This window comes from Pseudonaja textilis, chromosome Z (assembly GCF_049901715.1).
Source record: "Pseudonaja textilis isolate UNSWEBS1 chromosome Z, rPseTex1.2, whole genome shotgun sequence".
NCBI classification, from domain to species: domain Eukaryota; kingdom Metazoa; phylum Chordata; class Lepidosauria; order Squamata; family Elapidae; genus Pseudonaja; species Pseudonaja textilis.
In genome coordinates this window covers 122099342-122125896 of record NC_142008.1, presented here as the reverse complement: position 1 = coordinate 122125896, position 26555 = coordinate 122099342, and the positions used below count along the sequence as shown (strand labels likewise).

At 40.7% G+C, this 26555-nt stretch overlaps 1 protein-coding gene across 3 annotated transcripts in view; it reads left to right on the top strand.

The window, feature by feature from the left end:
• Positions 1–788: 788 nt before the first annotated feature.
• Positions 789–26555, top strand: part of RPGRIP1 (RPGR interacting protein 1) — a 51634-nt gene continuing 25867 nt past the window's right edge. Inside the window, exons 1-9 of one of the 3 annotated variants that reach the window (XM_087918075.1) lie at positions 789–930; positions 12304–12411; positions 14104–14163; positions 14427–14565; positions 16280–16587; positions 18124–18214; positions 18792–18917; positions 22130–22235; positions 23640–23786. In XM_087918075.1, coding sequence (XP_087774201.1) covers positions 924–930; positions 12304–12411; positions 14104–14163; positions 14427–14565; positions 16280–16587; positions 18124–18214; positions 18792–18917; positions 22130–22235; positions 23640–23786 — 1092 coding nt within the window. In that variant the 5' untranslated portion in view covers positions 789–923. The remainder of the gene's footprint in view (positions 931–12303; positions 12412–14103; positions 14164–14426; positions 14566–16279; positions 16588–18123; positions 18215–18791; positions 18918–22129; positions 22236–23639; positions 23787–26555) is intronic. The other 2 variants (XM_087918076.1, XM_087918077.1) reach the window with 2 other exon arrangements.

Sequence of the window (26555 nt, the reverse complement as noted above, 5' to 3'; positions counted from 1 at the left end):
ATAGTGTAGCATGGCGTAGCATAGCGTAGAATAACATAGCATAGCATAGAAACAGACACAAAATTGGAAGGGACCTTGGAGGTCTTCTATCCAACCTTCTGCTTAGGCAGGAAACCCTATACCATTTCAGACAAATGGTTGTCCAATCTCTTCTTAAAAACTTCCAGTATTGGAACATTTACAACTTCTGGAGGCAAGTTGTTCCACTGGTTAATTGTTCTAACTGTCAGGAAATTTCTCCTTAGTTCTAGGTTGCTTCTCTCCTTGATTAGTTTCCATCCAATGTTTCTAGTCCTGCCTTCAGGTGTTTTGGAGAATAGGTTGACCCTCCTCTTCTTTGTGACATCCCCTCAAATATTGGAACACTGTTATCATGTCCCCCCGGTCCTTCTTTTCATCAAACTAGACATACCCAGTTCCAGCAACCATTCTTCATTTGCTTTAGCCTCCAGCCCCCTAATTATCTTCGTTGCTTTTCTCTGCACTCTTTCCAGAGTCTCTACATCTTTTTTATATGGTGACCAAAACTGGATGCCGTATCCCAAGTGTGTTCTTATTGAGGCTTTATAAAGCGGTTTTAATACTTCGCGTGTATTCCTTCAAAGGGAGGAAAGTCTGTTGTAACAGAAGATAAAGAATTCACTAATGTCACATTGTCCACAGAGTCCTCTGGCAACCTGTTCATTCAGTCCTTAAGTTACCTTGCCTTCTTCATGCACTAAGGAGCTTAACACAGGCTGGATTACAAATGGATTTTCTTATTTCGTTCCAGGAAGTATCTACTGGGAGCGAGTTTGAGAAACCAAAACGCTTGTGAGAGCCCAGCAAAAGGAGGAAGAGGAAGAGGAAGGCAAATTCGCTGACATTCCCAAGAGATTGGACAGAGAACAAAAAACTTCCCTTCTCCTCTCCATCTGCTGGAAATGGGAGGTGAGCCAATGAATATTTTGATATATTGAATTATTGTTTCAGATGAGCCAATAGAGGAGTGGTTATTAACCAGTAATCATCACAAGGCTTGAAGAAATGTGATTTAAATACTGAGAAATCTTGGGGGCCGTGAACATGGTCCCTGGCCACAAAAGGTACTTAAAGGGCATCTGTAGTGAATAAAATGTTGAGAACCACTGCAATAGAGGAAGCCATCTTTCTTTCAAAAATTTCAAAAATTTCTAGAAAATTGACTTTAAAAAAAAAGAATTTAGGATAGAGTAACTGTTTGCTTGGGCTCAGTATAAATCCCAAGTAAAAGTAAGCCCTGTTCACTCAAATTGATTTATTTTCATCAATTTATCTATTTGGTAATCAAATGTGTACAGTTATGTTTGATGTGCCAATTTTCTGCCAATATCAACAGATGGTATGGGCAAGGAGATGATAGCAATAATACAGGTAATAGCAATAGCGCTAAGACTGAACATTACTTCATAGTACTTCATAGTCAGCATAATGCCCCCAACAATCTGGGTCCTCATTTTACTGACCTCAGAAAGATAGAAGGCTGTGTCAGCCTTGGGCCAGTCAGGATCGAACTGCCAAATTGAAAGTAGCCAGCAGTCAGCAGAAATAGCCTACTGTAGTACTGCATTCTAACCACTGTGCCACCACAGCTCTTAATCCTCAACATCTAGAGCAGGGGTGTTAAACTTGTGGCCCGTGGGCCGGATGCGTCATGCACTGGCCATGCCCACCCCAAACTTAGCGAAGAGGGAGAAAGTCGTAATATGTCACGTGATGACAATATGATGCCGTGAGCTTGACACCCTGATCTAGAACAGTCTGTCTCTCACTTCACACTGCACTATTTTCCAATCACATTATGTTGGCATTAAAAGATGGCAACTGTCTTTAAAATGAATGAGTCCATGGTTCTATCTACAGTGGTACCTAAGTATCCATCATTGTTTTTGGAAGGCGTGTTGAGTACCAAAAATGATGAGTATCAAACAAAATTTTCTCATAAGGAACAATGTAGTGAGGCACAAGGCAACCAATACTGACAAATTCTAGTTTGTGTGTCAAGTATCAAACAAACAGTGGGTACTGAGACAATTATGTGTGTGTGTCAAAATGCATTGAGTACCAAATTCAATGAGTTTCAAAGCAAGTGCCAAGGAACTATTGTACCTCCATCTTTACTTCCCAGAGACCCCAATGTGTTGCATTCAGGAAATAGGTATATTTGGTGCCTGCCATTTGTTTATGGATGTCTCCCTTGGCAGGTGCACCTGCCAACTCAAATGATGTGGGATATCAGCTGCTTCAGTAACAAAGTCTAACATTCTTGGAATGGGCAGGGGACAACTGAGTCACTCAGCTAGTTTTGCAAAAAGCCCATTAGTGATACAAATTTCCTGAGGACTCTTCATCCCAAATGCAAATCTTTTGAATTAACTTACCACTTATATACCACCAGTTAACTGTTCTATTGTCTTCACCACTTTTCCTGATAGAAAGCGATGCAAAACTGAAAAACATCCAATTCTTACTTGGTTAGAAAGAGATCAGTTTTTAAAGCTTTTTTCCAAATCTGTCAGGAAAAGCAAGCAAAATTTTGGAGCATTGTAAAGCAAGTAATGTAGGAAGACAGGAGAATTTTTCTGTGGCTCAATACTTTTTTTTTTTTTTTGAGGCAATCAAGACAGTTAGATAAATGATATTTTTATTTTTATCAAAGGGGACAACCATGAGATTTTCAGTCCAGTTTTTCCCATTTGAACCTGTGGGAAGAAAAATCCATCTGCTTCAGTTCCAAGTTGGGAGAAAAACACTGGAAACATGGGGGCTGATTGGAAAGATGGTTTAATGATGAATAGGACCACATGGATTTGGGAAAACGGAGTTGAGTGTGGGTGGGTTTTTATACCTTCTTTGGACTCTGCACTTGAGCTTCCTGTTCCTGTGCAAGAACATGTATCCTATTGGCTGTTGTCAGATTCCTATGGGGTCAAGTAGGGGTTATGTAGGGGTCATAGCTGACTCTATAGGCAAAAGAGGATATGCAAATCCTAGGTATTTGTCTGAGCTGCCAAGTTTGGTTGAAGTTTGGACTGCTCCAAGGGTGATGCAATTAAGGGGCTTGTGTTTGAAAGAGTGTTGGGCAATTCCTTTTGTGACTTAATGGCTTTCATCCTGTTTAGGATCTTGAGTGAGGGGTTAATCCTGCCATTCTGCCTTTGTTCAGACTTTGCTGCAAGGAATTTCAAAATATCCTATCCTGAATGGATTTCTTACTGCAGTATTTGCTTTGCTCTTCCTTTTTCAATAAGCTCTTTATCTCTTAAGTGTTGACATATTCTGTGGGCTATTAAGGAAAGTGGGGGTTGCTTTCTGTCTTAAAAATATGTTTCTCCACTTCTCCCTTTGGAAAAATACAATATTCTGCCTTTTTTATATATTTCCCAAAATATTTCATTCTTCTAGGAGAGGGATAGGTGCTGACTTGTGACGAACCCCATACCAGTGAGATTTGAAAAGCATTTTCTAGCCAGCTTTGGTTTATTTCAGGCTAAGGTCAGGTCAGCCAAGATTAGAACAGGAAATCACTTGCATGGTAGAAAATCAAGATATATTTCAGAGAACACAACCGCTAACCATTTGCATCCTATTTCCAAGGAAACTACAATGATGGTTCATAAAATGGGGAAGTCAAGCTCCGCTCCGAGGAGACGTCATCCTTAGCTCTGATGATGCATCAGCTGTCTGGAGGTTTTGCAGTAAAATATTGTATTGCCATTATTCCATGATTTTGTGCTGAATTTGCCACAATGTGATTTTGGGAGTTGAAAGTTGAAAGCTATTTTGGTAGTCATAGACTTATGACCACAATCGAGCCTAACATTTCTAGTCCTAAGAAGACAGTGCCCCACTTTATGCCCTCTCTCGAGGAGTGGGCTGCTGCGGCTTCTCAGGGGTTTGGGAGAGCCCCTAGCTAAATTTTTATTTATTTATTTTAAAATCTAAATTCTGTGCAGTTCAGAGTATCCCCCAAATCCCACTCCTGGCTGGCCCTGCCCACCTGGCTAAATTTTTATTTATTTATTTTAAATTATAAATTCTGTGCAATTCAGAGAATCCCCCAAATCCCACTCCTGGCTGGCCCCAACCACCTCTCCCCTCCCAGGAGTCTCCCATGTGGCCCGTTTTGGATGCAGGGTGCACATGGAGGCTTGGGGTAGGCAAAAAGTGGGCCTCCCGGAAGTTTGGGAAGGCTGGAAATGGGCACGTTTCCAGCTTCCAGAGAGCCTCCGGAGCCCACGGAGGCCATTTTCGCTGTTCTGGAGGCTCGAGAAAAGCCTCCGGAGCCCAGGGATGGCAAAAATGCCCCTCCTGACTACGCGTGACTAGGCCACGCCCACCATGGCCACACCTACCCAGCAACCGGGGCAGAGAACCCTTTGCTAAAAATTTTGTCACCCACTTCTGCCTCTCTCACCACAGTAGTTAAATGAATCCCTGCAGTTGTTTAAGTTAGTAACATGGTTATTAAGTGAATCTGATTTTTTCCATAGACTTTGCTTGTCAGAAGATCTCAAAAGTTGATCCTATCACACTGCAATCGTCATAAATATAGGCCAATTGACAAGTGTCTGGATTTTGATCATGTGACCCTGTGAATGCTGCAGTGGTCATAAGTGTGAAAAAGGATTGCCAGTTGGTTTTTTCAGTGTTGCAACTTCGAATGGTCACTAAATGAATTGTTGTGAGTCAAGGTTGATGATTGTCAATCAAAGCTGTATATCCATGGAAATAAGATGAATGAAGATTCATAGCATTCAATAGACATCTCAGCAGTTCACTGCAGATTATCCATAAGCAATATTTAATCAAAGAAGAGAAATAATTTTTGAAGGTATCTTCTACTCATCGATGCACACACATTCATCCAGTTGAAATGGGTGAGAAATGATTGTTTTGCACAGTGGGTATTTAGTGTCCAAATATGTATAACACAAGGTTGAATTATGGAGCATTTGATGCTCTCTGAACTTATTGCTTTCTTGCAGACGTTTCATTACCCAACTAGGTAATATCTTCAGTGCTAGAAGGGAGTGGGGTTTGCTCTCTTTTTATATGCTAATGGCTTGTCCTGTCAGTGTTGATGGCAGTGTTCCTGGTGGTTCCTTGAGTAAGCTTTTGTCTACTGTTAGCTTGTTTGTGTGAATTGATAGTTCCTTGATTGGGGTACTATTTGCTTCTTGTTTGTTGATCTAGTGTTAATATTGGTGTTACCCTCTGCTCATCTGGGTGTTGATTTGTTAGTGAGAAGATGTTCAGTTCTGTTTCCCTTTTGGCTTGTTGATTGTCTCCTTTGAATGATATGTAGATGTTATTTATCTCTATGTGTCTGTTGATGGCAGATTTGTCTAAGTGCCAGGTTCTCAGGAATTCTCCAATGTTTTTGGACCTGGTTTGGTTCAGAATGCTCACAGTTTCCCAGTTGAAACTATGGTGAAGTCTGTTAATGTGTTGTGGAACTAAGGAATTTCATCATGTCTTCTGACTACTAATTGGCGTTATTCAATTTCGCTTCCAAGCATCCTAAAAATTAGAGTTTTCTCAATCTTTTGGAGGAAATTTAGGTTTAGCGTCTGTCTCTAGAAAGAGTTCAGTGAAGAGCAACAAAGATGATTAGGGGACTGGAGGCTAAGACATATGAAGAACATTTGCAGGAACTGGGTATGTCTAGTCTAATGAAAAGAAGGACTAGGGTTGACGTGAAAGCAGTCTTCCAATATCTCGGGGGCTGCCAAAAAAAAAGAGGGGGTCAACCTATTCTCCAAAGCAGCTGAGGGCAGGACAAGAAGCAATGGGTGGAAACTGATCAAGGAAAGAAGCAACCAAGAACTAAGGACAAATTTCCTGGTGGTTAGAACAATTAATCAGTGGAACAACTTGCCTCCAGAAGTTGTAAATTCTCCAATACTGGAAGTTTTAAATAAGAGATTGGACAACCATTTGTCTGAAGTAGTGTAGGGTTTCCTACCTAAGCAGGGGATTGGACTAGAAGACCTCCAAGGTACCTTCCCATTCTGTTATTCTATTCTGTTCTAAGCTGCCCTTGAATAGTAGTGCAGACTTAGAGTAACCTGTTTGGACATATAGCAGTCTATTAGCAGAGAAGAAAATCTGCAGAGATTCTCATGAATCTGTGGGGGGTGGGAATGCTAGATCTTTTTCTCTTGTGTTAGAGAAGAGAACTCAATTTTGCCCATTGAAGCAGAAACAGAAGAGAATCAACAGTTAACATGATTAATCTCCTTTAATTAACTACATGCAGAGAGAACTTCAAAGTGGGAGTGGATGCCACCAACACGACAGTCACATCTGCCTTAGCTCATCATGCAAATATGGACATGTATCTAGGAAGACATTATATTTGCTAGAAAAATAAAGAACCTGTATTTGCAAATTACACCCCGTGCAAATTCATGTTAATTTTCAAGGCTAACACTTTAAAAAAACAACAACTTTTTGCTGCTGTTCCTTCAGCAAAAGAACAGAAGGGCCAACTTTGGGGAAATTTATTAGTTACACGTAACTAAATCAGGGGTGTCAAACTCAAGGCGTGGGGCCAGATACGGCCATGTGGTGCTTAGATCCAGCCCGAGGGAACGGCCTGGAAACAGCAAAGGACCTGCCCATGGTGCCTCAGCCAGCAAAAACAGAGCTCAGTGAAGCCGCACATGGCTCCCCTGCACCCCATTTCTAGCCACAACAGTCTCCTGCCAGCAAAACCGGTGTGGGGGGCGGGCAGCTCTGTTTTCGCTGGCAAAGGGATAACAAAACAAACTAAAAACAAAACAAAAGGATAAATGTTTCCCCTCTTGCATTTGAGCATCCAAGAAGGAACAAGAGAGGAGAAAGGGAAAGAGGAAAAACAAAGAAAAAGAAGGAAAGATGGGAAGAGAACAAGGAAGGAAAAATAAGGAAAGAGTGAAAGGAAGAAGAAAGGAGAATGAAGATGGAAGGAAAAAGAGGAAAAGGATGGAAGATTATAATGTGTGAGAGAGGGTCTCAGGCAGAGGTGGCATTCAGCAGGTTCTGACCAGTTCTGGAGAACTGGTAGCAGAAATTTTGAGTAGTTCGGAGAACCGATGGTAATCTTCCCCCAGGAGTGGGGTGGGAATGGAGATTTCGCAGTATCTTCCCCCTGGATTGGGTGAGAATGGAGTACAGAACCGGTAGTAAAATTTTTTGAATCCCACCACTGGTCTCAGGGAAGTCCTGCATTATCATTTAGCCACCACAGGTGCGCCAGACACAAATCCCATGCCACATCTACCATGGCCATGCTTATCCCCTGACCCTCTAAGGCCAAACACAATCCTGATGTGGCCCTCAATGAAATTGAGTTTGACACCCCTGAACTAGACATGGGGTTTCCAACCTTAACAACTTTAAGATTTGTGGACTTCAACTCCCAGAATTCCTCAGCCTGCTTTTTTTAAAAAAGTGCTTCAGAGAAATGTCTATGGAGATTCTCTATTGTCCAGATTATGATTGGATGTGAAGTGAAACATCTTCAAGGAAAAACAAAGGAAGTCCAGTTGCCTTTTGAAAAAGCACTTTTGGGACAATTATGACCTGGACAACTTTGGAGTATAGCCCTGTAGAAATCCACTCCACTCCTAGAAGAATGAAATATTCTAGGAAATACTAAAAAGGCAGAATATTAAACCTCCCTGGATGAGAAAAGGAGAAACATGCTGTTGGAAAGCAGCCCCCACCTTTCTTAATGGCCCCAGAAAGCCTGGGCCATCCTATCTACAAAATCAAACACCTTCAGCCTCAGGGTGAGGGGATTAGCCTTCACTCAAGATCCAAACCTAGGACAACGCTATTGCCATAATAGAAATTGCACAACAAGCCCCTTCGTTGCATCAGCACTTCAACCAAACTTATCTCAGACAAACTCCTAGGATGGGAATCTGACAGCAACCAGTAGAGTACATGCCCTTACACAGGAACATGAAGCTCAAGTTCAAAGCCCAGACAGGCTATAAATAACCCTCACTCTCCACTCCGTGTGATCAGCTGCACCAGGATCTCAAACTCATGTGGTTCTCCTTCATCAATAAACCATCTTTCCAATTAGCCTCCATGTTTCCAGTGTCTTTCTCCTCACTTGGAACTGAACCAGGTAGATATTTCTTTCAACAGCCCCTGTCTGCAACACTTTGAATCAAGTGTATCTTTTCTTAGGATCTCATATCTTTCTACCTATTCCAAAGCACTGTGGTTTTGCTTCTGAAGCTGAAGTATTGCATTGCACTAGTGTCTCTCTATGTGAATCAGGTTTCCTTTGAACTGAGCTGACTTCCTGTTGAATTAATGGACAAGTCCATGCTATTTTCTCAAGAACAAAAAGGAAGTGGTTTGCCTTTCTGCTTTCACTATTTCTTGATCTGCTAGACTAGGCAAAGCCTTGGACTCCCCAAATGTGCCTCCTCTGATTACCAATAAGGTTGACTCCATTTAGCTTTCCAGATCATCAAAATGAATGGAGCGGCTGCTGGAGGCAAGAGTCTGTCTGTCTGTCTGTCTTTGTCTGTCTGTCTGTCTTTCTATATCTATTTATCTATCTATATGTCTATCTACCATTTATCTATCATTTGTGCACCGTCAAGTAAATGTTGACTGCTGGTAATTGCCTGGAAAATAATTTTCTTTGGCAAGATTTCATTAATGAAAGAGATCATCCAGATGTCTTCATGCCTAAGATAGGACTGGAACTTCCTGTCGGCTGGTTTCTAGCTGGTCTCTAAGTTATCTGCCTGTCTATCATCTAATTGTCATCTGTCTGTCTATCTCTATCTGTCTCTGTCTTTCTGTCTTGATCATTTGTCTCTCTGTCTGTCTATCATCTCTCTCTCTCTTTGTCTCCCTCTCTTCTCTCTTCTCTCTTAAATCAAACTCTTATAAAGGTTATGTTAATTCCCTGCAAGGTATTACCAGTCCTTCAAATCCCTTGGAGACAAACCTTCAAGGCTTCAAAGGTCCACACCATTATTTGGAATTGCAGTCACCAAAGTAGATACAAGTTGAGTAATATGTAATACAGACAGGAAGATGATAGGATAGGATGGAATGGGGGAGTTCTGGTTTGCAGCGCTTCGGCAGCAGGCAGGAATCCGTGATCATGCATGGTTTCTGCCTGCGCTCACCGCTGGAGTGCCCCGAGCCAGCCGGCTTCGGGGCTAAGCCACCCTGTAGAGGTGGTGAAGATAGGGGAGACCTGGCAGGGTCAAGGGAAGCTGCATCTTTCCTCCTCAGCTGGCTAAACTCCCTTTTCCGAAGGCGGTAAGAGCGGCGGTCAGAAATGGCCGCCTCAAAGAAGCACCCAGTCAGAAAAGAAAGTGCAGGAGGAAGTTAAGAAGTGAAAGTTTTTGGCTGACCAGGACAAAAAGCAACAACTAAGGTACCCTGGAATTTAATTTTTGCAAAAGATACATCGCTCCCAAAGAAGAGTCGGAAGCAGCGAACGAAAGTGAAAAGGGAAAGGTTTTTTTTTCACTCTCCTTCCTCACGCTGATAATGAGAACATCTGAATAAAGAAATCGGAAAAATCCACTTTGGCACCAACAGGTAATTAAGCTGGAAATACAATTAAATGCCAAAGGGACAATAAAGATTTCTGAATATTAAAAAAGCTTTTTTTTTTGTTATAAGTGGGAAGGGAGAGGAAAAGAATAAGAGCAGGACTTGGAAGGAGGAGACTGCTTGGAATTTAAAAGAACTTAAAGTTAAATCTTAATAAGACTTCTAAAGTATACGTTTTAACTGGAATTTTGCAACTAAATAGAAAGCCCAAGAAAAGAAAGTGAAAAAAGAAGAAAATGTTAAAAGAAACAGCTTGTGTGTATTTGGATTGTTTGGTGACTTAGGGATTTTTGGAAATCATATTTGACTGATTGATTAAAAATAATTGGCTGATTGCTTAAAAAAACATTCTACAATGGCATTACTTCTGGATGTACTGAATGAACTGGATGAACTGAAAATCGAATTTAAAAAATATAAAGAAGTGGAACAAGAAGGGAAGGGCTCTTTTGGCTCTACTTTTCAATTCTTAGAAATGGCGATTGGTGTTTACAAGAAACAGCAAGAACGGAATGCGCAACAAGAAGATTGGGATAAAGAAGAAGCCATTTTTAATGAACAAGTAATTCTATTTGGGGAAGAAAGGGGAAAGGGGGGAAAGAGAATGGAGAATTTAAGACCTAAAAAAACAGTCAAAAAAGGGAAAAATAATGTGAAAAGGGGATATAATGTTGGAAAACAACAGAAAGGGGGAATATAGAAGAGGGAAATGGAGGTGGAGAGACAGGGGGGTAAAAAGGGGAGAAAGAAGAAGAAAGAGAAGCTAAGTTACAAAGATCTGGAGCTAGATGTAAAGAAACAGGATTTATTCAGAGATAATGGGTGAAAATTTAACTGAAATATGGGATTATGTATAGGTACATAAGATTGTATTGCTATATTTGTAATAGAAATAATGTTAGGAAATTCGAAACAACATATGATTAAAAAGAGGAATAAAATAGTCTGTGTAATTTAGTGAAATTTTTGTGAACAAAATAAATGAAATGAAATAAACGAGACAATTGAATTAGGAAGGAATGGTAACATTTTAACTAAACGATTTATAAAATATAAGTGAAGTGGGAGGGAAGTAATTATGGAAAGTTTATAAGTATTCCCATACAAGTAGGATACTTATTTGAAAAGTAATGTGTAAAATGTTCAAGATTTAAATGAATATTAATATTAATGATAGAATTGAATTGGTATGGATTGTTGTTTTAATTATGTTATATATTTAGAATTGTTTTCTTTTTTAAAAAATACATTGTGTAATTTTAGAATGTACCAAACAGAATCCGAACAGAAATTATTTATTACATTGTTATAATTTTAGGGGAAAGATATAAAGGCATCATATTCCAATTAGTGATCACAGGAGAAATTTTGCTTAATGAGAAAAGATAATAGACAGCTGAAACAGGACAGACAAAGAATATAAGCATGATGATTTAAATTGAGATGATATAAATAAAATAAAATTTAAAAAGTTGAAAGAGAGGAGAAATTATATAGAAAATGTAGAATGATAATAAGATATGGAATGGAATACAAAAATGAGCATGAACTTGAATTTGTGTCTGCACAAAGAGATGTACCTGGGATCAGACTGCTTTCAAAAAAGATGTTTTTATGTTCTATGTTTTGTATGATTATGTTTGCTTTCAAAAATCAACAAAAATTAAAAAAAGGATAGGATGGAATGGGATGGGATAGAATATGATGGAATGGAATGGAACGGAATGGAACAGCACAGCATAGCACAGAACAGCACAGAACAGAACAGCACAGCACAGAACAGAACAGAACAGAATAGGACAACAGATAATGGAATTCAATGCAATGGAATGCAATGGAATAGAATAGGATAGGATAGGAAAGGAATGGAATGGAATAGAATAGAATAGAATAGAATAGAATAGAATAGAATAGAATAGAATAGAATAGAATAGAATAGAATAGAACAGAATAGAATAGGACAACAGAGAATGGAATGGAATGGAACAGAACGGAATGGAACAGAACAGAACAGAATACAATAGTTTTATTGGCCAAGTATGATATATACAAAAAGGAATTTGTCTCCAGTGCATAAGCTCTCACTGTACATGCGAATCAACCAAGTAATAATAATCATAATATTAAAGTAATAATAGCAATAGCGATTAGACTTATATACTGCTTTATAGTATTTTACAGCCCTCTCAAAGTGGTTTACAGAGTCAGCCTGTTGCCCCCAACAATCTGGGTCCTCATTTTGCCCACCTCAGAAGGATGGAAGGCTGAGTCAACCTTGACCCTGGTGGGATTCGATCTACCAAATTGCAGTAGGAGTAGCTTGCAGTACTGCACTCTAACCACTGCATCACCGAGGCTCATAATCATTTTAACAAAGATGCCAATAAGAGAAAATAGGGGAACAAAGGAGAAGGATAAATGCAATACAGCCACACTACATGGGTAAATATACTTAGACATCAGAGAGCACTGTGGGAATTAGGTCTTCAGTGGAGTGATGGCTGTGTCTGGTTATTTTGGCATGCAATATAGATATGCCTGTGATACCTGAATACTATGGAATAAACAATCTGCCAAAGGGAGTTTGGGAGTAAATACAAATTTCCAACTTCATTCTGTTAATCACACAGAGACATTATTGTTGGGCTGATATTTGTTTGTTTGTACCTTAGCCTCTTTGTTGTTTTGTCTTTACTACAGCCACTTCCCACCTGCCCGAAGCCATGTCGGTTTTGCTGGGTGAACTTGCAAGAAACCTGACTGTGCAAGAGATGGATCAGAAGCCCTCAATACTAGCAGCCCTTCAAGGTTAGCCTTAAAGATTCACACTGCTATTTTCCTGATGTCTGGAACTGCAATGCCAAGCCAGTTTGGGATCCCAGAATGGGATGGGGGAATCCTTAATTTCTTGCTTCTCTACACTAGGGCAGGATCTCAGTCATGTGGCTGTTACCTTTGAGACCCAAGATTCAGACAGAGCTTTCTTTAAACTGAGCCTGACTCCTAGTGGCTCATTGAGTAAATTAGTGTTGCTATCTTGCAATAACACAGAGCTGATTTGGGATTTTATTTACTTATTTACTTACTTATTTGCTTATTTATTTATTTTGTCAAGCATGTATTAGATAACAGATATAAATATAAACGTGATTATTAATACATGAAATGGGTACGAATAAAAGGGAACATTAGGACAGGGACGGTAGGCATGCTGGTGCCCTTATGCAAGCCCCTTTACAGACCTCTTAGGAATGGTTTGATGCTACCACCTTCTGAGATGATGACATTTCAACCATGATATCATTATTTGTAGAACTGATTGTAATGGGTAAAGAATTTGGCTAGCTCTTTCTCCAGAAAAGTTGAAAAGTGCCATTCAGATAAACATAATGCAACTTGTATATGGATTTTTATAAATTGACATTGAATCTCTGAAACAGAGATGTCTACTCGGCAAAACGCTGAAACTTGGCTTATATCCCCCACTTCTTCATGTCCCACTCAAAGGGACCCAAGTGGCTGTGAAATTGCTTCTAATATTTGCTTCTAGTCTTTGCTTTCTTAAGGACTTATTTGGCAAGGAAGGCAGCAAGGCGATTCTGTATTTTCCCATGCGTTCTAGTCTCAACCTGATCTTTATACAGTGCAACCCAAGAAACCACAGGGGAATAACAGATGGCAACTTATAAACCATATTTGTGGGAGAATGTTGCCATATGTTAATGAAAATCTCTTGAAGTGTTTATTGAACTGTATTCAGAGTCATATATGTCAGATGGGCATGCATATAAACTGGATGGATGGATGGATAGACAGATGGATAGATACTGTAAAGATAGATAGATAGATAGATAGATAGATAGATAGATAGATAGATAGATAGATGATAGATAGATAGATAGACAGACAGACAGACACAGATAGACACAGATGAGAGATAAATGAGATAGATAGGTAGGTAGATAGATAGATGATAGATGATATAGATGGATGGTATAGACAATAGACAGACACAGACAGACCGAGATGAGAGATAAATGAGATAAATAGATAATAGATAGATAGAGATAGAAAGATAGATAGATAGATAGATAGATAGATAGATAGATAGATAGATAGATAGATAGATAGATACAGAAATGAGATATGATATAGATGAGAGAGAGAGAGGTGAGAGATAAATGATATAGAATTATAGATGGTAGAGATAGACGAGAGATAAAATATACATAGATAGATAGATAGATAGATACATAGATAGATACATAGATAGATACATAGATAGATACATAGATAGATAGATAGAGACAGATGAGATATAAGATATAAATAGACAAATAGATGGATGATAGACAGATGAGATATAAGATATAGATAGATAGATAGATAGATAGATAGATAGATAGATAGATAGATAGATAGATAGATAGATAGATAGATCTCATTATATGGTAATAGTTCATTCACTCAAGTTTCTGTCTTCACACCTTCTTTCTTTAGGTGTGTCTTCTTCAGCGCTCATCCCTTCCAAACCTGAAAGGCTGAAAATCCAAATGAAAGGTGGGCAATGAGGTGGGCTTTTCACTAAAAGCCAACATTCTTGATCCACTGGCAGACTCAGTTGGTGGGTGCAACCCACACAACCAAAGTTCAGATAAATCCAGTGAGAAACAAGAATAGGAATTTATATACTTGGAGAAATCAAAAAGCTGTCAGATTGGTTTCTGAGTGAGCTAAGGGGAAAATGCTAGATACTCCTTAATTTTTACAAGTCTTCCCCATGGTTTCCAGTCAAGATGTAATTATCACCTTTCCTCATCCAGGATCGAGCTTGTTAGCCAAGACTCGTCGCCAGATCAACCAAGCAAGCCAGACAGAGTTGGCTAACAGTTTTCTACAGCTTCGTGATGAACATTTGCTGCTCAAAGAGCTCACTCAAAAGCAGGAGAACAAGATCAAAAGGTACTGCAAATTTATTAAACATGTTTATCCATTGTGTAAAACCTTGGGGATCTTTCTGATAGACTAGATACAATCTTTGACGATATGGTTATTAATTCACGTTGTACCAAATGTGCTTTTTCAGGAGACAACTGGACTTTCTTGCCTTTTTTTCTTTGAAGTCGTTTCACTTCTCATCCAAGAAGCTTCTTCAGCTCTGACTGGATGGTGGGGAAGGGAAGGATTTATATTCGTTTGCAGAGAGTTGGTCATTTGCATCCTTTTAGAAAGTTGTTGAGGTCACTTGGAGTTTTATTCGTATCCTCAGGATCACCTGAGTAGTGCTCCTGTTTCTGCAGTCTGTAATTTTTTTTCCTCTGGAAATCCATTCATACTCCCACACCATTCAAAGGGTAGCTATCCATTTTGGGGTGAACACCCTTCGAATTAATATTTTTTTTGCCACATGGAAGAGGGGGTCAATCTTTTTTCCAAAGCACCAGATGGCATCTATTCAAGGAAAGGGGCAACCTAGAAGTAAGGAGGAGTTTCCTCACAGAATAGGATAGGATAGGATAGGATAGGATAGGATAGAATAGAATAGAATAGAATAGAATAGAATAGAATAGAATAGAATAGAATAGAATAGAATAGGACAACAGAGAATGGAATAGAATGGAACAGAATGGAACAGGACAGGACAGAACAGAACAGAACAGAACAGAACAGAATAGAATAGAATAGAATAGAATAGAATAGAATAGAATAGAATAGAATAGAATAGAATTCCTTATTGGTCAAGTTGGTCACACAAGGAATTTGTCTTGGTGCAGATACTCTCAGTTTACATAAAGGAAAAGAACAATTAGACAGTGGAACAACTTGCCTCCAGAAGTTGTGGGTGTTCTATCATGGAAGTATTTTAAGAAGAAATTGCACAATGATTTGTCTGAAATGGTCTAGGGATTGGACTAGAAGACCTCCAAGGTCCCTTCCAACTGTGTTATTCTGTTATTTTCATTCATTCAGGGTTACTCAGTTCTTCTATCTTTTCCTACACAATTCTTTGGCTTTTGTCTGTGGAGATTCTCAGTCATCCAGGTCATGGTTGCCCGAAGTTGCTTTTTCAAGAGGCAACTGGACTTTCTGGACCAGAAAGTCCAGTTGTCTCTTGAAAAAGCACCTTTGGGACTTCTTTGGCTTTGGTCACCCATGACAACCTTAAACAATGATAATGGTTGAGTTCCTAAAGCAGAAACCCAAACTAGGTTTCTGCTTTAGGAACAACATGGAGACTAAAACATACAATGAATGGTTGCAGGAACTGGGGTTGGCTACTCTAGTGAAGAAAAGGACCGAAGGAAACAGGATAGCAGTCTTCCAATATTTGAGGGGCTGCCACAAAGAGGAAGGGGTCAAGCTATTTTTCAATGCACCCAAAGACCAGACAAGGAATAATGGATGGAAACTTCAACCTAGAAATAAGAAGAAATTTTCTGACAGTGAGAACAATCAATCAATGGAACAGAAGTTGCCTTCAGAACTTCATCACTAGAGTCTTTCAAGAAGAGATTAGACTGTCAGTTTGATGTAGGGTCTCCTGCTTGGGCGGGATGGGGTTGGACTGGATGACCTAAAAGGTCCCTCCCAACTCTGTTAATCTGTAAAGGTCCTGCTACAACAACAGCACACACTGGGAAGACCAAGATTGAATGTTCTTTTCTTGTTCCTCCAGGATGGGCACCAAACTCTCAAGACTGAGTCATGACCGAGCACAACAGGAAACCCGGAACAGGAGACCTGGAAGCTTCATTCAAAATGCTGTGGACTTGGAAGAAGGCCTGGAAGAGATGCAGGAACGGGTTTGGGATCTGGAACGTGTCAACCAGCGTTTGAGGAGTCACTTGCTCTTCTACAAGCAACAGATAAAACTGCAGGGCTGCAGCCGTCACTGTCCCTATGGCCACATCACAGCCAAGGTCAACACAGGCTTTCGTCGACCACATACCTCTCCCAGAGAAAGGCCCAAGAAGTCACACAAAGGTAAGAAGGTTGGAGAGCTTGATGTGTCCATCGTTGGGAAGGTTCTAGGTTGAATAACAACATCAGATGGTCCTTGGAAGTCATCAAGTGGATTTTTTATGCATGCTATTCAGGGGTGAGATTCAACCAATTTGGGCTGGTTCAGGTGAACCAGTAGCTCTGTGAGCCAACCAGTTCACTCCAATGATCAGCTGTTGGGCCCACCCGGGCCCACCCACCCGCTGTGCTTTATATCCGGGTTTTCCAGCTCAGCTGATTCATGCAGCACAGTGGATTGCTGCACATCTTTTACACACAGGGCTTGCAGCAGAAGGTGAGTTGCAAACCTTGTGTATGCACATGAAGCACGTGCGCAAAACACACACTCACCGAACCGGTTTTTACACTGGTTGAATCCCACCCCTGATGCTATTGTAGAAAGTTAGCACCCATCTCTCTCCTAGAAGAATGAAATTGTCAGGGTTAAGTGAGGTCAGAGTTGGCTTGCTGTCAGGGCTCCGACCAATGCCCTATTTAAATCATGAGCCTCAGGCCAAGCTTCAAAAGAAATCCGGTTATTTATTAGGAGATTCATGTCAGCACAGACCAAATAAAGCCAACTCTGACTTCACTTAATCCGTACTTTGGCTGTGATTGATGTGTCATCAGTCATATTCCCCAATGAAACAATTTTGCAGATTGTAGAAGTCACTCCCTCCGGCCACTCTGGGTCTCCATGCAAATGACTTTGACGTTGCTGGCTGGAATGTGCTTTGTTTTGACTGCAAGTTCACAATGCAGCTATGAGATTCGATTCCCCCATCCCACTTGTCTATGGCACCTCGAGAGCAGGTCAGGAATGCTTTGTGGGTTGACATGAAAATTTTGAGAAATATTAAAAAGGCATTTACCTCGATGAGAAATGGAGAAACGTGCTCTTAGGAAAGCAGCCCCCACCTTCCTTAATAGCCTACAGCAGATGTCAGCATTTGAGAGACAAAGAGATAGATAGCCCCATTCATAAGCAAATACCCTCACCCAAGATCTAACAAGAGTAGGATTAGCCCTCACTCAAGATCCAAACTAGGATAAAGCCATTAAGCTATAATAGGTATTGCTCTTTCAGAACACAAGCCCCTTCATTGCATCATCTCAGTTGCAACACTGCCAGAAAACTCCAACCAAACCAGGGAGCTCAGGCAACCTATAGAGCCATCTATGACCCCTACAACAACCAATAGAATACATGTTCTTGCACAGGAACAGGAAGCTCAGGTGCAAAGCCCAAGAAAAGGTATAAAAAAACCCCACTCTCAACTCTATGTGGTCAGCTGCCCAGAATCACATGCGCTTGGTGGCTCTGCTTCATCAATAAATGGACCCACTTTCCAATCAACCTCCAGCCTCCATTTTGTCCCCAGTGCCTTTTTCCCAACTTGGAACTGAACCAGATGGTTGTGTCTTCCAACACTATGTCTTTGTTGAATGATGGGAGATTCAAGGACATGGCAGTCAGTCCATCCTTTTCTTTTCTTTCTTTTCTTTATTGGGCCACAGAGATGCAGGTATCAAGAATGACGGTCAGGCCAATCTCTCCCAGATATGCCGATGATGTTCTGGAAAAGTCGCAAGCAGAAACCGGAAGTCTGTGAGTTCTAGCCCCGCCTTAAGTATATTGTGGACTGATTGTGGGCCAATCACTGGGAGACTGTGATTTCTAGTTTTGCCTTAGGCATTGAAAGGTGCCTAAGTAACTTTGGATCAATCATCACATGACGGTGAGTTCTAATCCTATCTTCATCATGAAAATGATCTGTGTGTATTTGAGCCAATCATCAGGAGACTATAAGTTCTAGTCGCATCTTAGGCATGAAACTTGACTGGTTAACTTTGGACCAATCACCAGGAGATGATGAATTCTAGTCCCACCTTAAGTTTGAAAGACTCCTGAATGACTTTGAGCCAATCACTCTTTCTCACAACCAAGCTCACTTTATAGTGCTGTTATTCTGAGAAAATAAGAAAGGAAGGAATATTAAGTAGATTTGCAACCTTGAACTATAAAAATAATAAAAGTGGGATCTTTTTTTTTAAAAAAAATTCTTGTTAGCTTGCAAGAAAAAAGATCAATCTTCAGAACAGTGGCATGCATTTTAGAAACTTCAGTTGTTAGTTATTAATACCTAAAAAAACAATTTATATTTTTACCTTGATTCTTCTTTCAGGACCCACAGCCTGGTGCTGGCTGAGTTAGACAAAGATCATGAATTGCTGAGTTTCACACCTGATAAAGAAATTGATCTGGAATATATTCAACCTCAGAAAAGCTATCTAAATTTGCAGGAATACCGGTAAAGTTTGGTTCTCATCTCCCTCAATGGAATTAATCTAGGATTACACCTATAATAGTCAGAATAATTAGTGGAACGACTTACCTTCAGAGGTTGTAGGTGCTCCAACACTGGAGAAATGGGACAAACATTTCTCTGAAATGGTGTAGGTTTCCTGCTTGAACAAGGGGTTGGACTAGAAGACCTCCAGTGTCCTTTCCAAGTCTTATTCTGTTATTCTGCTATTCCATTATTCTGATTAGGATTACATGTAAATTGTCTTCCGAAACCTTGTTTTCCTATGGTGCTTTTGATTCTTCTGCTGCTTTCATTGATAAATTCAACTGAATCAGAATTTCAAGGTTGAGTGTGGTTGTAATTTCTGGAGGTTGGTTTTAGAGGAATGAAAGTCACATCTCAAGGCTAGGCAGCTATTTAAAAATTGGGAGCATTATAGATTTTTTTGAACTGGAACAAGGAAATACAGGTGTTCAACTGATAACAGTTCATTTAGTGACCCCTCAAAGTTTCCACAGCACTGAAAAAAGCGACTTATGACCAGTTTTCCCCAGTTATGCCCTTTATAGCATTGTCATGATCATGTGATCAAAATGCTGACTCTTGGCAACTAGTTCATACTTATGATAGTTATAGTATCCTGAGGTCATGGGATCCCATTTTGTGGCCTTCAGACAGTCAATGGGGAAAGCAATTTCACTTCACAACCATGTTATTAATGTAACAATGGCAGTGATTCACTTAACAACTGTGGCAATGGGGTGAAATTTACTTAACACCTGTCTCACTTAGCAACAGAACTTTTCCATTGTGATTCCATGTTGAGGATTACCTGTATAATATCAAATTCCTTCGGGTCAGTATAAATTAGCAGAACATTCTTTTTTTTTATTTAGTTTGTCAATTGCTTACAAGACAATAGGTATAAGTAAAAACATAGTTATGAATACATGATAAATATAAGAAAAATAAAAGAAACAATAGGACAGGGACAGTAGGCATGTTGGTGCACTGATGCACGTCCCCTACAGACCTCTTAGGAAAGGGGTGAGGTCAATAGTAGAAAGTCTAAGGTTAAAATTTTGGGGGTTTGGGGAAGAAACCACAGTCAGGTAAAGTATTCCAGACATTGACCACTCTGTTGCTGAAGTCGTATTTCCTGCAATCAAGTTTGGTGTGATTAACCTTGAGTTTCTATCTATTCTTTGCTCTTGTATTGTTATGGTTGAAGCTGAAGTATTCATTGACAGGTAGGACATTGCAATGTATGATTTTATATACTATACTTAGATCGGACCAAAGGCGGCATAGTTCTAGGTTTTCTAGGTCTAGAATTTCGAGTCTGGTGGTGTAAGGTATTCTACAATGAGTAGAGGAGTGGAGAACTTTTCTTGTGAAATATTTCTGGACTTTCTCAACTGTGTTAATATCAGATACGTAATGTGGGTTCTAGACTGATGAGCTGTATTTGAGTATTGGTCAAGCAAATGTTTTGTATGCTCTAGTTAGCAGTGTAATATTACCAGAGAAAAAGCTACATAGGATTAGGTTAACAACTCTTAATGCCTTTTTGGCTATGTAGTTACTGTGGACTTTAGCACTTAGATCATTAAAGATGAGTTCTCCAAGATCCTTGACAGAGTTTGGATCATCAACAAGGTCTTGACTATTCAGCCTGTATTTTATTTTCTGATTTTTTTTTTGCCAATATGTAGGACAGAGCATTTATTTGTTGAGATTTGAAGTTGCCATTTGTTTGACCATTCTGATACATAGTCAAGGTCTTTTTAAAGGGTAGCAGTATTGTCCGTGGTGTTGAATAGCTTTACATCGTCAGCGAAGAGAATGCAGCTGCTCTTGATATGATCTCAGAGATCATTTATGTAGAGTATGAAGAGAGTTGGTCCTAGAACACTGCTTTGGGGGACACCACTATTGACAGGTACAGAATTTGATAGGACACTCCCAATTTTGACCATTTGTTGTCTGTTTGACAGGAATGCTTTTATCTAGTTATGCAGGTGTCCAGAGATACCCTAGGATTTTAGTTTTAGGAGTAGTTTGTCATGTACCACTGAATCAAAGGCTTTACAGAAGTCTATGTAGATTGCGTCTATTGCTTTGCCCTGATCGAGTTGTGTAGTCCAGATGTTTTTGCAGTGTAAGAGTTGCAGATTGCAGGATAGTTTTTTTTCTGAAACCGAATTGTTTATTAGAGAGTAGGTTGTTTGTCTCTAAGTGGAGGATAATGGATTGGTTAATAATTGATTCCATGACCTTACAGGTGACGCAGCATAAGGAGATTGGTCTGTAATTTTCAAATAGGCTGGGGTCTCCCTTTGTGAAGATGGGGATGACAGTGGCTTGTGACCATAGTTTTTGCAAGGAGCTGGTCCTGAAAGATTTTTAGAAGATTATGCTTAGAGGTTCGGCTATGGCAGTGGATAGCTTTTTAAAGAAGTAGGCACATATTCCATCCGGTCCAATAGATAGAGATGGTTTTAGATTGCATAGGCACATATTCTGTCTGTTCCAATTATGAACCAATCCATTATCCTCCACTTAGAGATAAACATTGTCTACTGTAAAATTGATATGTGTTAGATCATTGTAGTTGTCTGTGGTTCGATAGGAAATACTGGGCATGATCCATTGCTGTTTACAAATACTGAGCCAAATAATGTGTTAGAGGTTGGCTTTAATATTGTCGTCATTGCAGTCTTTACCATTAGGTCCTTACAGGGGTGGGATGGACCTTGAGTCTTTTAGTTTGTTGTTTACAAAATTGTAGAAAGCGTGGGTGGAATTGGTGAGTAGAAGTTTTTCTTCTTGTTTAATTTGATAATTGGTGCATTCAGTCTTTATCTAGTGGCATAAATTTTTGTATTGGCTTTTGAAGTTGGCAATGTGACCAGATTTGTTTTTCCGCCAAAGTGATCTCTTTTTGGACTGAAGCTTCCTTATTGTTATGGGTAATCTGTTTTTTTCTGGTTTTTGGAGTTGTTATTGGTACTTATAGTTTGATGACTCTTTTGACTCCAAGTAAAAATATGTTGTAATGGTCGTTGAGACTATTTTACCTCACGGTTTTAGTGGCTAGTCAGTAAGAAATCTTTTCTCAAGCTATTGATTTTGCATAGATGGGGCTGGTTGTGCATTTGTGTGGTGCGAAGAACTCACCGATCGATGCCAACTTTGTTCACCTCACTCAACAGAGCCACCATTCAGAAGAATGTGGAGCTGATTCGGCTGCAAAAGCTGTTATGGGAGAAGAATTCAGAACTGGTGATCTCCAAAGCTCAGATTACTGTCTTGCATGAGGTAAATCCTAGTGCTTTCACAGAGTGGGCCCCTCAGTTCTCTCTGAGCTCGGCTGTTTTCTTGCAGATGTTTCATTACCCAACTGGGTAATATCATCAATGATGAGATTAGGTAGGTAATAGGTTACATCAACACGGGTGATACCTAGTTGAGTAATGAAACATCTGCATGAAAACAACCATCCACTTTACCAAAGACCCCACAGTTCAACCCTGAGCTCCCAATATTCTCTTCTATTGGTATTTTCATGGAATATTTCCTAACCAATTGGATTTTAGAACAGAACTGTGAAACATCTGTAAATGTGTTTTGATAGGGCGAGGAAGCTGCTCTTCCCTTCACTTGTGGTCCTGCCACTTTCTTCATCATGTTCTCTGCTAAACTTGAGGGTTTTTGTTTTGTTTTCTTTTCCTTCTTCTGATCACCCTCATTGTGCTGATCTGATATAAGTCCACTTTTTGTTAATGGCATCTTCTTATTCCACCCATCCATTTTTTTAATTGCAAATTTTCCAGAGTTGGGAATGTTCCTGTTTCTACATTCTGTAAAACAGAGGTCAGATTTTGGGCCTCTGCTTGAAAGTGAAGTGCTGTTGGGCATCACAGAGATATTCAACAGCCTGTATTTTGGGGGATGATGGGGAAGAAGAGAGACAGAGAGTCAGAGAGAGAGAGAGATAGAAACAGAGAGACAGAGAGAGGGAGAGACACAGAGACGGAGAGAGAGACAGAGAGAGATAGAAACAGAGAGACAGAGACACAAAGAGAGAGGGAGAGCGAGAGACAGAGAGACATAGAGAGAGAGATAGAAACAGAGAGACAGAGACAGAGTCAGACAGAGACACACAGAGAGAGTGAGAGACAGAGAGACAGAGAGACAAAGAGAGGGAGAGAGAGACAGAGACAGAGAGAAGGAGAGAGACAGACACACAGAGAGAGACAGGGGCAGAGAGAGACAGAGAGAGAGATCTTATCCACCCTTTCATAGCAACAGGATTCTTATTTCTCCCAGGTCCTGTTTTGGGCCTAGTAAGCATCCCTGCAGCCTCCTGGGAGCAAAACATAGGTCATGCTGCACCTTCCCCCGTGCCCCATTTTTGCTCCCAGGAGGCTGCAAGGAGGCCTCCTAAGCCCAAAATGGGGCACAGGGTGGGGGTCACGCGTGCATACGTGGGGGTCACATGCACATGCATGGAGGGCGAGGGGGGGTCGCATGTGCAAGTGCAGGGGGTGCAAGCGGGAGGGGGAGTGCAAGCATTGCATTATGGGTGCAGGCATGCGCATGTTCTGGTGTGTGTGTGCACACTTTCGGCACATGGTGACAAAAAGGTTAGCCATCACTCTCCTGGGCCATACTAGAGAAAGATCTTATGAGGCCCCTTTCTTTTCTTCTTGTCTACACCAGAACCAAGAGGCCTTGAGGTCAGCTAGCGAAGCCTTGCTGGCACAGCTGGATGATCTGAATGCCAATCTCAAGGAGGAGACTCAGAAGGTGACCATGCTGGAAAGCCAACTGGAAATCCTTTTACCCTTGCGGGCAACGCTGGATGAGGTGAGGAACTGTGGATTGACTACTGCCACTCATTCTCCCTGGGGCTGCCTGTGAAGATCCCTGGGAAGCTTCAATTGATTCAAAATGTTTGTTCTGACCCAGCTCCCCAAACACGACAAACTTTCTAAAGTTAACTCAAAGATTCCTTTATTAGGAGTGCCAGCAGCCCCGGCAATAAATTTTTCTTTCAATGCTGGCTAACCAATCCGTCTCTCCAGAAGATGAATAGTTGTTTGCCACATCTATTCAGCTCCTCCCCCTGCCTTTTATCCCCAGAGGTAGGGTGGGGCTTCGTGGTGGCTCTTCCTCCCAAGGATCGGCCCATAGATTTCTGCTGCTCTCCTCTCCTCTGCCTTCCGTGCATCTGCGTGTGAGGCACTGGACTCAGCTTTTCCTCCTCTTCCTCATCAGTCACCTCCAGACCTGGGGGCTGTTGACTCTCCATCTGAAGGTTGACGGACAGCCCAAGCTCTGCCTCTGCCTCTGCCTCTGTCTCTCTCTCTCTGCCAGCTCCATTGCCTCTTCTCCTTTAGAGCTCCCAGATTGCTGACCCTGACTCCCACACTTTTTCCTCTTCTGATTCGGCTGCTGGGTTGTGTGTGTGGCTGACAGGCCACAACAGTGCTGGGGTCTTGCTGTTAGATTGGGGTGTCAAACTGGTGGCCCGCAGGCTGGATGCATCACATGCAGGCCATGCCTACCCGAGCTCTGTGAAGAGAAAAAACATCACGATCCGTCACATGGCAACTTGATGCAGTGAGTTTGACTAGCACTAGATAAAACCTACTTTACGACTGCTCTATAACTACTGGTTTGCTCCGATGTCCAATTCAAATGCTGGTTATTCCCCCTTAAAAGTGTTCATGGCTTGTTGTCACCCATTACAGATGGCCCTCAATTTATAACTGTTCATTTAGTGTCAAAACAGCTCTGTGAAAAGGGATTTGTGACTCTTTTTTTTTCAAACTTATGACTGTTGTAAGCATCCCTACATTCACATGATCAAAATTCAGATGTTTGGCAACCAGTTCATATTCATGACGATCCCGGGGTGGGAGGGGTCACACGATCTGTTTTTGCGACTCTTCTGATGAGCAAAGTCCACAGGGAAGCCAGATTCACTTAACAACTGTATTACTAACTGAACAAATGCAATGATTTACTGAACAGTTGGGCCCAGAGAAGTTGTAAAATGGGGCCAAACTTGCTTACCAGATGTTTCACTTAGCGACATAATTTTTGGACTCAACTGTGGTCGTAGCTCAAGGACAATCTTTATCTATAGAATAATCTCTCTCCATAGAATCTGTAGTGCTCCACATGTTTCTACATGGAGAAATCCATAAGTGTCCTCACTTCATCTGAAGTAAAATGAGTACTTTAGGTCAGTGGTTGCCAACCAGTGGGCTGGGGACCACCGGTGGTCCGTGAGAAAATTTTGGTGGATCGCAGAGAAATGTCACCCCCAAAGCACCCCCAAAGCAATTGATCCAGGCTACATGGGAACACAAGGCTGCGCTGCCCACATGGCCCATGGGAACACAAGGTTTGCATTGCTTGCATTGCGAACAACATCCCAAAGTCCGCCAGAAATGAGTCTTTGGGACCCTGCCAGGCATCCTGCTCAAAGAAGCTGCACCAGTGTGACAAGTCATACGAAGACTCATTTCTGGCAGAGTTTGGGAGAAAAAAAGACTTCTGCTTCTGCTGCTTTCCTTGCATGAATCCAAAAGTCTCTCTCCCTCTCTCCCTCTCCCTCTCTCCCTCTCCCTCCCTGAGAACAGAGCGGGAGTGCAGGGGTGGGATTCTACCGGTTCTATCCAGTTCGATAGAACCCCTTTTTAACTTTCTAAGTAGTTCGGAGAACTGGTAGTTAGAAGTAATCTCCGTTTGTTTTTTTGCACCATTTTTTGCACCCTTTCTTAAAGGAAAAGGGTTGTTTTAAGATTTTTACACTGCTGTTGGGAGGAAATACTTCCCTGGACAATCAGCACTTTGAAGAAATCATTGAATAATAAAGCAAAGCTTTTAGTGACAGGGAACCAAGATGAGTGACATTCAGCAAGGCTTCTTGGCTAGCTAGAAGGATTGAGATTCAAATGTGAGTTTACATACCCTTTCTGAGTTTTGGTCTAAAACTGGTTTTTGGTGAAGGTTAATTCTGTGCTTGATGAAGTTTCATCTTGTGTTAATTGATGGGATAATTTTCCCAATTCATCTTCAACAAGCAACAGCTACTGTTGTGATTTAATTATTTGTATTGTGTTTGAATTTTTTCTTGCCTCATGGTTTCTTTTTCTATTTGGGAAAGGGGTCTTCCTTCACTGCTTTAATACTATCTGGCACTGTCTTTTTGGAGTATACTTCCAAGAGGCAGTATGCAAGCTTGGCACTGATTTTTTTTACTGCTTTTTGTGGATCATGTGACTTTTCCTTAAATTTGGGTGATTTCCTTGGGATATCTTGTGAGGTGAGTGAGACCAGCTGGTATTTTTAAGTGTTCAAATGGATCTAAGAATTGCTTTTCCTGGGTCTGCTTTTTCTGGAGAACTTAAATGACCGCTCTGCTAAAGGGTTTCACTTTATGAGCAAGAGTTGGCTGCTTGATAGTTATAACTGCATTTTAAATATTTTCATTCCTCAAGGTGCTCTGGCACCCTGCCTAATTTGTAACTTCAGCTTTCAGGTATTTTTAATCTAATGATTGGTATTTAGGGCAGCTTTTTGCAAGCAAAGAAGCTTTTTGTATTTTTGTACAGGTAATCCTTG